Consider the following 13,038-nt stretch of genomic DNA (forward strand, 5'->3'; position numbering starts at 1 on the left):
GAGCACCGTGCACTAAAATGATGTTATAGAGTAGAAAGTCAGCGATGGCAGTAGTGCAACTTGTCGGGAGGGCTCTGGTGGTGGCGTACAGCGTAGTAACCGCCTTTCAACTCAGTGTTATGATGACCTGCGTCTAGAGACTGTGGTCACACATGATTCTCACTAATATCCTATTTTAGCTTTCCTTTCATAACAGCGAGTCAAAACACAAAAGCCCATAATTTACTTGCGAGGAAAAATAAATTTACCCTCGTAGCATCAGAACACAATAAGGACACCTTAGGCCAAGTGATATGTTGATAATGTTGAGTGATACTGATGCCACCTTGTTCCCGTTGTGTGGTATCACAGAGATTACAGCGTGATCAAGATATTGCCACAAGTGGCTGAAGCGCGACATTCACGTATCGCTGTGACCACTTGATTTGTTTAAAATGAAGGAAAATGCTTACTGTGGCGTATCCGAAACACAAGCGACAATAAAATCAGCATGACTGCAGTGAACGGAGGGTGCGACGATCACACATCGCGCGCTCAACATCGGCAGTGTGAAGACAACAGTGCAAGATTAAATGCTTCTGTACATTGTCAAAAATTGCTCTCCAGCATTTACGGCCACACTACAACCACGAAGAAGATGGTCTTTAAAGGTATGTTCGCCGTACGCGCACATGTAAATATGTAGCGCCTAGCAGACAACTCGCGGCGCAATCCACACTATCAGTGGTTCAGCCAGTGACCTCAAGGCAGCGACACTGCTTGAACTCGCAGCCAATATGTTGTTCGGTTGCATGGTACCCTTTCCGTGGCACATCTGACACTCCGGTACTCTGGATCATGAGCACAAGTGTTTTTTCCATGCCCCAGGCCATAGGAAGCAATGGCATACCACAGCTCCCTAAAACAGCCTATAGTTAGCCTGGTGGTCACAGGCTGTATAAGATGCACCCCCCTCAAAACGTCAGTTTTTCTGAAAAAAAATGTATATAAGTCGCATCGGTGCATAAGACGCACCCGTTTGTTCGGTAAGCGATAAAAAAAAAAAAAAAAACGCTTCATTCCGTGAAAAAGGGTCACGCGCAAGCATATGGGTGCCGTATATTTCCACTCCAGGCGCATTTCTGCCGTCGTGGTTGCCGCAATGTTCCGTATAAAGTCCAAGGGCGATAACAGCGTCCCCGCCCGCCATATGCTGCATGAGCGAGTGAAAGCGTTCGACAGTGAGCCGAATTGCACACAAGGGTGGAAAGCGGGAAGGCAGCATGGGAAGGAGGGTGGGGTAGGCTTGTACTCTGGTAGCAACTGCGTAGCTTGCTCAGCGGCGCGCGCCGTATCTTGACAGCGATCTGCAGATGCGAAGAATTCGGGGTCGGCCGACTCGCGGTGGGCTGCCGCCGCTTGCGATGCTGCTCCGTCCTCGCATGGTGCTCGAGAACTCAATCACAAAAAGAACGTACCCGGTACCTCAATAGCACGCACAGAACCCGTACCAATTAAGTCAACCAGCGCGCTTCGCGTGGCCATAACATCGAATCCAATTTTTCTGGCAGTTCCCCCCCCCCCCCCCCCCAAAAAAAACGTACATAAGTTCTATAAAACGCATCAACGAAAAATTCAGAAAAAAATGCGTCTTATATACACCGAAAAGTACGGTACTTTTAACAAAGGGTGTGCCTTCACAACTGTTGTGCAGTCACGTACCTACAGTCAATGCATTAGAAAGAAGCCTTGGCCCAATATTTTAGAAGTTTGAACAATAAATTAAAAACACTGGGCAGATGTGCTCAGCACACCTAGAAGACGAATATGCAGGCAATCCTTGGTGATGTGCTATGATGCTAAGAAAACAGCATGCTATTGGTAGAACTTAGTGGACAAGGTATACCAACCTGTGTGCTCTCCCTCGAATCTTGTAGCCCAGTGCTTGGTCGGGATTTAACTCCAAGGCCTTGTTGGCATCTCGAATGGCAGCATTTGGCTTCTCTAGTTTTAACAGCACACTGCAATGAACACAAGCATCACAACTGAAACACTACATTTTTGCAAGTTCAATTCTTTATTCATTCTGGTAGCACTTCTGCTTCTTCACTTTCACTACACTGCGACATGACAGATTGAGATGGAGCCCTAAGCTGTTCAATCTGCAACTGCCATCGCGTGAAACAGGAAAACAACACAATTTTCAAACAATGGTCCTACTCTGAAAAGGGTCAGCATTTGGAGGCAGATTGGCACATGAAAGTAGTATAAGGGCAATGACTGTGTTTGAAGACACATAAAGCAACCTTTTTTTTCTCCAAATCACCAACCTAAACATGTTGCCCCATCTGCTATACTTAAACTCGGAACACTGCTATAAATATAACCAATTTTCATCAACCCCCCGACCTCGCAAAAAACCAAAGGGCCACAAGTATTTTAACAACTTTTCGGTGAAGAGAAAACCAGTTACGCAAGAGAATGAGCCCTCACTTCAAGCAATGCTCCTCTAAAAGAATGCAAGAAAGAAAATACCCTCACTTTGCTCGTTTGGCAAACAGGATAGCACTTGATGGATTTAGTTCAATGGCTTCGGTCCACAACTTCAATGACTCATCAAGTTTCCCTGCAAAAAAAAGTAACGTTACAATCGGTTATGCACAATCGCTGTCCATTTCTGCAGTAGGAGCAGTTTGAACATTTCACACAAATTGCAGAAGAAACCATAATTGCTGAGCATGAAAGCAGAGCCAATAAAAGGCTGAAGAAAGTCGCATTTTTAAATGCCTATCAAAAAACAGCAACGCGACCGTCAGCCTGTTTTATGTAATATGACAGTCTCCACTGTCATGCATATCAGCTTGCACAGACACAACTGCCAAAAATCGGCCTGCAACAAAAGAGTGGGAACTGCACTGATAGCATAGCAAAAAATTAGATTAAAAATATAACAACAAAGTAACACGGTGATAGAACGATATGCCCCACTGAATGTATCACTGATGGATAACAGTAATTTTACAAAACACAAAGCTAAACCCAACCTTCACTTTGAGCTTCCATCGCTTGTCCCCTCTTTTCGGAACTCTGCTCCATCATCTCTTCTGTAACCTAGAGAGAGAGAAAGAAAGAAAGAAAAATATTGCAATATCAATCATTTCACACAACACTGCCAAACTGCAAAAGTGTTACGTACTTCTCAAGTCATATTTCCAACACCTACAGCTCTTCCACTCATATTGTTACGTGTAACTGATGCCAAAGGCTATTTACACTTTATTTACAGGGAAGATAACGGAGGCCAAAATGGCGATGCTATCTCAAGCGGGAACCCGTCGTCTTACTTCTCAGTGTAGCCACACTGTGGCGGCCGCTGTTCCTTATCATCACCCCCGGTTACCCCGGCAGTAGAAGCACCGTCCCGGTGCTTAAGCTACACATCTGCGGTGAAAGGTGTGTGGTATGGCCTTAGTCTCACCACGTGAACGATGTCACTTGCAGCTGACGATGACTCTGAGAGGTCGGCGGGGATGATTTCATACGTGACATCGGTCACTTGTCGTACCACACGAAATGGGCCAGTGTAGCGCGACAGCAGCTTTTCGGAAAGGCCCACACAGTGAATGGGTGACCAGAGAAGCACCAGAGAACCCGGAGAAAAGTGCATGTCGCGATGATGGCAATCATAGAGGCATCTCTGATGCTCCTGTGAGGCCTCTAGACGGGTGCAGGCAAGCTGCCGCACGTGGTCGGCGCGTGTGATCGCATCGAGGGCATATTCAGTGGCAGAACGTGAGGGCGAGGGCCATATGGGAGATAGAATGGTGAATAGCCGGCGGTGTCGTGACGCGATGAATTATACACGAATGTCACATATGGTAAATGAAGATCCCAGTTGTGTTGGTCGGCCGCAACGTACTTCGAAAGCATGTCGGTGATGGTTCGGTTGAGGTGCTCCATGGGGTAGGACGTGCTGAACTTGTGCTTTGTCGAGCAGGAGCGGAGGATGTCCTCGACGACTGCCAAGAGAAAGCTGCGGCCACGGTCAGTGAGTAATTGGTGCGGAACACCGTGCACTAAAACGATGTCGTAGAGAAGAAAGTCAACGACGTCAGTAGCACAACTTGTCAGGAGGGCTCTGGTGATTGCGTACCGCGTAGCGTAATCAGTAGCGACAGAGACCCATTTATTTTCGGAGCCCGAGAGAGGAAATGGTCTAAGAAGGTCTAGACCACCACGGAAAAAGGGTTCGAATGGGATGTCGATCGGCTGGAGAGATCCAGCTGGAAGTGTGGAGGGCTTCTTCCGGCGCTGACGGCTCACAAGCCGCAACGTAGCACCGCACGGAGCGGGCAATACCCGGCCAAAAGAATCGACGGCGTACACGGTCATATGTGCGCGAGACGCCCAAGTGTCCAGCCAAGGGAGTGTCGTGAAGTTGGCGGAGGACAGTCGAACGCAGGTGTGATGGAATGACGAGCAGGTCAGGGCTGTGTGGATCGAAATTGCAGCGGTATAATGTCCCCTCCTTGAGGAGAAACATCCGGAGAGAGGCTTTGCCAGGCGTTGACTCCAGACGGCCGATGAGGGCTCGTAATGAAGGATCGCGGCGTTGCTCGTTGCCGATTTGAAGCAACTGGGACACAGAGAAAACTGAAGCAATGGCGTTCACATCAGCCGGTTTGTCGACGGGGTAGCGGGACAAACAATTGGCATCCTGGCATATCGCGTCGCATTCTGGCATATTGCATAGCGTCGTCCAGATAGCATAAACAGATGGACCACTTGAGCCCCTGAAGCAAAGAGTCCATCATTCGTTCGAAGGTAGCGGGCGCATCATCAACCGAAAGGCATCATGTTGAACCGATAAAGACCGTCAAAGGTAACAAATGCAGTCTTCTCTCTGTCCGTGTAATCGACTGATATCTGCCAGTAGCCAGACCGTAAGTTGATAGAAGAAAAATAGGTGGCGCCGGACAGGCAGTCTGGAGCGCCATCAATACGTGGCAAAGGGTACACGTCCTTTTTTGTGATTTTGTTCAGGTGGCGATAATCTACACAAAAGCACCACGTTCCATCTTTCTTTTTGACAAGTACGACGGCAGAAGCCCAGGGACTACAGGAAGGCTCGATAATGTCCTTTTCAAGCATCTTTTTTACTTCCTGTTGGATAACAGCTCGTTCCGACGCAGAAACACGATATGGACGTCAGTGAATAGTGTTCGTATCGCCAGTGTTTATGGGATGGGTCACGACGAATGTTTGACCTAAGGGTCGATTGTCAAAGTCAAAAATGTCGCGATAGCCTTCAAGAACGTGGCAAAAGGCTTGAGCAGGTGTAAGGTCAGAGGAAACCATCTTCTCAATGTCGACGTCAGTACTGTGAGATGACGTCACGGTATGGGCTGAGCTGTAACGATCTTCGACTGTGAATGGCTCGACCTCATCATCCTGCAAAGCGCTAATTATAGCCAATGAGATCCCCTGAGGCAGAACTTGCGCTGTTAGCATGAAATTGACAAGGGGAAGGCAGGTGCGGTTGCCAGTAATTGTAAGCACACTGTGCGGCACGGTAACACCATGTGTAAGTATAACGGCCGGAATTGGTGCGACCACCTAATTGCAGTCAGGTACAGCTGGATAGAACAACAAGTCGACGTGTGTCACAGAGTGAGGCGGTAGGCGAATAAAATCAATGCAGCTCAAATGACTTGGAGGCAGGTCCACAGGGTCTGCAAGAAGAGGCAAGTCATGGCGAAGTGAGCCGGCCGAACAGTCAATGAGGGCAGAATGACTGGCGAGGAAATCCACACCGTGAATGAGTTCGTGAAGGCAATGCTTGATGACGGTGAAGAGAACGACGGTGTGTCTCTCAGCAATGGTGAGTCGGGCAGAGCACATGCCAACAATGCGACAGTCCCTCCATCGGCGACTCGTACAACTCGGTTCGGGGCAGGCGTCAGAACTTTCTGACCCGACTGCGAAGAGCAGCACTCATAATGGACACATGCGCCCTGGTGTTAATCAATGCTCACACAGGAACATTGTCGACGAGAACGTCCAAAAGATTTTTGTTCGTTGGTAAGGTGAAGCCAGGATTTCGTGCCAATGTCATCATTGCAGCTTCACCTCCAGAAGCTGCACTGTCTAGTTTTCCGGTCGGGGGTGCGGCGAGTAGGTCGGAGAAGGAGCACGGCGTGACGGGGGCAAATGATATTGACAGCGGGAGGGAGGAGGCGAGCGGAAGTAGCGGGGTCGTGTCAAAGGTGTTGCAGGGTCAGATCACGGGGCGGGCATAGAAGGAGCGAAGGAAAAGGATGCGCTAGAGGGACGAGGATGGTAATCAGGAGAATACTGCGTCGGAGAAGTCCAGCAGCTGCGGCAGTCGCGAGCAACATGACCAATGCGTCGGCAGTTAAAATAGATCGGCTTGTCGTCCACGGTTCGCCATTCGGAGGGGTTGCGCTGTCCATAAGAGGAGTAAGAAGAGCGGGGTGGGAACGTGCATGGAGAAAGAGGTTCCGAGCGTACGGAACGAATGGAGTGCAGGCCAACGTTGGAGAACTCTTGACGGACGACGGCCTGGATCAAGGAGATCGTCACCGGTTATGATCAGGTGATGGAAATGAAGGGGCCGCCGGTTGTGCTCCTTCGACCTCCCGACGAATGATGCGAGTCAAGTTGTCACATCGTGACGGCTGGTGGAAGAGGTTGTCACAGGATGACGTAGCAGCTGTGTTGGGAAGTCGTGTGATGTGCCAGGATACCCGGCGGCTTTTAGCATGCTCGAGACGGCGGCACTCCTTGAGGATCGTATCGATGCTGGTGACGTTCATAAATACCAGTAAATTGAAGGCGTCGTCAGCAATGCCTTTGAGGACATGGTTAACCTTATTGTCCTCAGACATGTTCAGGTCAGATTTGGCACAAAGGGCCAAGACGTCGAGAATGTACGATATGTAGGACTCGGTCGACGTCTGTACACGTGTGGCAAGGTCTTTCTTGGCATTGACTTGGCGACTGAACGGATTGCCAAAAAGGTCGCAGCGCTTCTCTTTGAATAGATCCCAGCTCGAGATCTCCTCTTCGTGAGTCTGGAACCATGCCAGTGGAGCTGCGTCGAGGTAGAAAAGAACGTTGGCAAGCATAATAGACGGATCCCACCTGTGACTGGTGCTGACACGTTCGTATAGGCGGAGCCAGTCGTCAACATCAGGACTGCCGACTCCGGTGAAAACACCAGGATCCCGAGGAGGAGAATGGCAACGTAGGTCGGGGCTGCAGGCGGAGACGCTTGCGGAGATGAAGTGCCGCCAGCAGGAGCCGTAGTTGCACTGTCACCGTTGCGACTGCTGCGAAGCTCCATGACGGGTACGGGGAACGTCCACCTCCACCAAATTAATGTTATGAGTAGCTGATGCCCAAGGCTATTTACAATTTATTTACAGGGAAGCTAACGAAGGCCAAAATGGCGACGCTACATCAAGAGGGAACACGTCGTCTTCCTTCTCCTCAGTACAGCCACACTGGCGGCTGTTCCGCATCAATATAAAGCAGCAAAACCCAATGGCAGTTGCCAACAGCTTCATAAAATGCATTTATGAATAAAAATAATGGAAGAGTTCTCGTGAACTGCACCATCAATGTATTTCTTTTAAAAACCTGCCTTAATAAATATGAACAGGCCAAAGTCAAAAGAACTGTCAGGTGTTAGTGCCAAAAAGAGGAATAATGTGCCGTATTGATTCGTCCCCTGTGGATTAGGCACGACAGAAAAGCTACTGAAGGCATCACAACAACTGAGACGTCTAAAAAAAAAAAAAAAGACTGTAGTCAGTGACCAGCAGCAAACAGAAAGGGTACAAGAAAAGGCTTGCTTTCTTTAGTGCCTGTGATTATGTATGGCATTACTAACTGCAAGTTGTCTGCAGCAAAGCTGGGTGCTTCCACAGTTTCCAGAGGGGAAAATTTGCATGTGCACTAAACTCATGTGCTCCCTTTAACAGTGCGCCACACACTGTTATGATCCATTGTTGATGAAATTGGCAAGTACTGCATCCAAACATTTTATTAAGCAAATCATATCACGAGATGCCACTTCTCAAAAACCTGTACAAACGAACAAGCCACCGACTTAAAGCGGACTTCCTAATGGACGCACAATTCTGTACAGATAAATGGATGGTCTCCAAACTCCACGTGGCACAAGAAGCCAGTGGGGGGTGACACAGCTCACCATCTTCAAAACTAAGAGTAGTTTCCCAAAAAAAAGAAAATAATAATACATAATTACTTTGACTGCATTGTGTCATGTACTCACCTCAACACTGCTGTCTCCCATAGACAGTGGATCGTCATGGTCCGGCTCCACAACACCACTGGTGTCCAGCTCTAGCAAAGTGGGCAGTGGAATAAACCGTCAAAAAACTGCACTTGACAGACCCTTTTAATTTAATGCACTGAAATCTGGACAATGCACAGTCAATGAATTTTAATTTGAATCTCCTAGGACAAAGGGATTTTATAAAGATTAAACAATTAAAACATATTTAGAGGCTTCTTTCAGCAGAAGTTGAAATCAAGTGCCACACAATCATGGTTCGAGGGAAAACTTGGGGGAAGAATGATAATCTGCTGCTTAGTCACTCTCTAAAACTGGCTCTATTAATCCAAAACCAAGAAGGGGGCCGACAGATGGAGTTGCACACTGCGGTATAAAAGTTACAAACAGGGATAAGGTGCCTCAGAAAGGCCGGCCAATATTTCGGTAGGAGGACCTGCCTTTGACAAAGACAAGTCCTCCTATTGAAACGTTGGCGAGCCTTTCTGAGGCGAGTTATTCCTGTTTGTAACTTTTATAGCCCAGTGGCTCTATTAATGGTTTATTAACACACAAAAAATTAATTACAAAGCTTTCTTTGCAAATTCTATTTTGATTATCTACTGCTCACTTAAACATGGGAATATGATATACTAGGGTGCCTCGATGCCCAGCGCCGCTTTCAGGGTGGGGACACCCACGCTTTTCGGCGCCATCTTGGTTATTTCTAATACGGAGGCGCTGGGCGTGTGGCAGCTGCAGGTTGACTATCGGGCAGAAAGAAAAGGCGGCGGGCGTGCTAAGTGCGATATCGACGCAATTTAAATGCAGATTTTCTGCTTTCCCATCTGATAAACAGTTTGCTTGCATATAGTGCTCGTTCCAAAAGAGGTTGTCCAACACTTTTCGCGTGTATCGCAACCTGAAGGTGGCACGATTTGTTTGCGAGGTTACCCCATTTTTTATTTACTCACTTAACTGGTAAACGTCCCACAAATATTACTGGAATTGTACACTTGGATGAAATTTTAAGTTTGAAACTCTTTTAATAGTAGTAACTGCGTTATATGGTTGACCAGTCATATTTATGAAACTAGGAGAAAAATTAGGAGACGTCGCGTGAGTAGGTATGCAGCAGTTTATGTGCCTACTGAAGAAGAAAAATGCACAGAGAACAGTTTTCAACACCCAAACAGAATTTATTTACAAAAGTAAGCACTAAATATTTCACTTTATAAGCTCTCAGCAAGGTTATCTGGTTAAAATGTGGTTGCTCTACTGCGCGCTCGTATCAGCTAGTCTTGCTAGCATTACACTCAGCTGCCTTTCAGGAGTGTTAAGCCAACACAGATGTGGAGAAGTGTGGACACAAATCGCTCAATAAGTTTTCCAGTCACATCTGTGTGCTGATAACATGGGTTTCCTGGCAAGGTTACATTATTTCCAATCATTTCCTTCGGTGCTTTCAATGGTGTTCTCAGACAGCTTAGATCTTGAGATTCAGCAAAAGACTTCAGAGCACTGTCACATTAACAAAGTGCAGAATTTGTATGTTTTCATAAATTAAAATTTTTCCAACTTGGACATATTCATTTAGAAGAGTAAGGTGGTGTTCCTGTCCAGGTTGTTCAGCCGCTAGCATGCACATGCACACAGAGCAGTGTTCCACAGTACTGATAATCGGATTTAACAAAAAGCCTGTCAAGTGGGCGAGCACATCTTCCTCAAGAGAAGAAACTTCCTCTAAGTCGAGAATAAATTCGCTTCTCTCATCACTCTCTTCCTACTGAGTGATGATTTGTGCTCCTTTAATTTATGTTGAAAAAAAATCGACCAGGTAGGTACTGTCATCGATCGCGTATCCAGCAAACGAGTTTACAAGTGCCCCAATACTTCTAGCTACAAAAAAGGCCAATTCACAAACGTATAGAATAAACCTACGCCGTTGCAGCAAGTCAAACACGGCGATCACACCATATAGCCTTATAATCATAATATATAATTATAATATATTATAATTTATTATAATATATTATTAATATATAATAATATATTATATTATAATAATATTATTATAGTAATAATAATCATAATAATAATCATAATATATTATAATCATAATATATAATTAAATTATAATATATAGCCTTATAATCACTAGAAAACACACGCCAACATATACAAGCAACTTCTCTGTGAAAATGAAAACAATTACAAAGGGACATTATTCTTAACAAAATCATGATCCTCACTCGCATATATCTTCGTTGTGTCCATCGGTATCCAGTTGTCACATTTTACTTGCGCTGCCCATTTCTTCATGTAACGTCGCGGGGGGGTAACAAAATATCCGCGGCTCTTTTGCGGTCGATCCAGTGCACAGAGCAACACAACAGCCCGTCATGTTTTGTTAACATGAACGTCACAAGGGACTACACAAAACACAAGCTCTCGCACCACAACGCCACAAGGAAAGCAAATGGAGCGCACAAGGAAAGCCAGAGCGGCGGCGCGGGGCGGTTCAAAGGCTGTCCCCACCCTGTAAAGCAGCGCTGGCATCGAGGCACCCTATGATATACAGCACTAGGACGCTTTCGCCACAGAAGCCAGATAATTTTGGTAATGCTTTGCCTGGAAGGAGTCTGAATCGACAGAATGTAAACTGAACTTACAATTTGCCGAAAACGCAGTGTGCCAAGTTGGATCACAAACTACCTCAATTTAAATATTTGAGAGTCAACAACCACTGCAAAGTTTAATTCTCTCACCAACTTCACTCTCTTCACTTTCTGGGTTTACTGGTTCAGGCTCTGGCTCAGGGGTTGGCTCCTCCATGTTGACTTCTTCCTGTAGTGTAACAAAACTCATGAACTAAGGCATCTACCACTTACTGCATCAAGTAAGCAAAGAAATCAACATGCTAAATGTGCTAAACTTTTTTATGAAGAACTAACATAACTGTGATGACCTGGACAAGATGGATGTGGTGCCCCTGTGATAAAATCTCACATTTCTGCCAACATGAAATACTATGCCAGCATTAATGTCAATGTGCCAATTTGCAATGTTGGCAGCAATAAAATACTAACAGATGTAGTCCACTGCAAAGCCACTACGAAGCACTGCAAAAGCATAACGAAGAGTACCATCTTGCAAGATCAGAGCCCAATTTTAGTCCTCAATGGACAGAAAACATCACCAAACCACACATGAAACAACCTCTGTGGCTGCATGAAAGAACTTTGCAATAGCATATCACCAAAGCATGAAATCACTCTAATTATCGAATTCTTCTACCACATGCAACTCATGCCACATCATGAAAGGCAACACAAAAAGCAAGACATGCGACTGCACCAAGCTGCATGTCTTACAGCTGTAGTAAATGGTTTATTTATGTCAAGAAAACTCAGCAGATTTCAGCAATTCTTGCAGCTTTTCAACTCATTCACTGTGACAGTAGTTACTCTCTTGAAACTACTTAATGTCCCGAGCTTTGCACAACTGCTCCTTCGATTCTGTTCAAACTTGCACAGCTATTTGCAATGATGGCAACAAAAATGGAACTATGATGCCTGCTGTGGCATAACGAAACAGACTAGCAAACTCTGTTTCGAGCATTTTTTTTTTTTTTTTGAGCAAGTCGCCGTAGAAGGTTGCACACGGTATTTGTATGATCCATGGATTACAGTAAGACAACACATGCCAGAACAAATCAAAATGAAGGGATGGACACACAAACTAAACCCTATTTCGAGCTCTTAACCAATGTTGCACAAAAACTGAGCGAAAAGTCATAACCTGACAAGTTTTACATCCCGAAGCTGCATCATGGGCAATGAGGATTGTACAGCTCTAGATTGAATTAGTCACCTCGATTTCTTCAGTAGACACGTAAGTGCACAGATATACACATTCCGGCCTCCTAGAAATGCAGCCTACATGGCAGGTAATCAAACCCACAAACCTTGTCAAGCATCGCAACCTGATCACTATGCACAGAAGTGTCCCTACACACCGTACAAGCAGGTGAAACATTCGTGCAAGCTGTTCAATAAACTAAACAGGCCAGTTTTTATGAAGTGCAGGTGCGCAGCATGAAAACAATGGAGACTGACCTGTTGTTTGGCCTTCGGTGGGGGCTCGGGGAACGAGGAGGCGGGGGGAATCTTGGCACCAAGGCTGCAAGCATGATGAAGCATACAAGGAGTTATCATGGCATGCATGGTTACTTTAGCCGAGAAATTCTTCACAGGTTACAGCAGGGAGATTTCTGCTCTGCACAAGAAGCATATTCTGTTGTCTGTGCACTGGGCTCATTTCTAGTAGCGTATATTCTATTAAAGACCCAAGTATTGTGGGAACGCTGACATGAATAGTGGATAGGAGCCAACGGGGACAAAGAAGAGGACAGAGGCGCGCGCAGTGGTGCGAGGAATGCGCGAGCTGCGGCTTGGGCACGGCCGGCTGAGATGGAGCTGCTGCCGTGGACCGCGGGACTGAGGCGTTTTCCCACAATGGCGCCAAACGGGGGCCCCGGCTATGTCCGGGACGGACCATGGTCGTGGGAAGGCTGGTGGTACCCGTTCCACGGCTAGTAGCGACTCCTACCCGCCATGGCGCATGACGATTTTCTGCGGTGCGAGCTGCACCTCTGGTGTTCGATGCCGTGCGATTCCGCGGTTCCTCTTCGTCGCCGTCATCGAGCCTGGCGGGGTCCTGGTGTAGGCGTGGTCTTC

The 13,038-nt window shown here is 46.6% G+C and overlaps 1 protein-coding gene across 1 annotated transcript in view; it reads right to left on the bottom strand.

The window, feature by feature from the left end:
- Positions 1–1,852: 1,852 nt before the first annotated feature.
- LOC119448225 (hsc70-interacting protein-like) overlaps positions 1,853–13,038 on the bottom strand; it is a 13,116-nt gene continuing 1,930 nt past the window's right edge. Inside the window, exons 2-7 of the mRNA XM_037711645.2 lie at positions 12,418–12,481; positions 11,068–11,146; positions 8,300–8,370; positions 3,024–3,090; positions 2,521–2,605; positions 1,853–2,000 (exon numbers count right to left, since the gene is read on the bottom strand). Coding sequence (XP_037567573.1) covers positions 1,868–2,000; positions 2,521–2,605; positions 3,024–3,090; positions 8,300–8,370; positions 11,068–11,146; positions 12,418–12,481 — 499 coding nt within the window. The 3' untranslated portion in view covers positions 1,853–1,867. The remainder of the gene's footprint in view (positions 2,001–2,520; positions 2,606–3,023; positions 3,091–8,299; positions 8,371–11,067; positions 11,147–12,417; positions 12,482–13,038) is intronic.

Source organism: Dermacentor silvarum, chromosome 4 (genome assembly GCF_013339745.2).
Source record: "Dermacentor silvarum isolate Dsil-2018 chromosome 4, BIME_Dsil_1.4, whole genome shotgun sequence".
Taxonomy (NCBI): Eukaryota; Metazoa; Arthropoda; class Arachnida; order Ixodida; family Ixodidae; genus Dermacentor; species Dermacentor silvarum.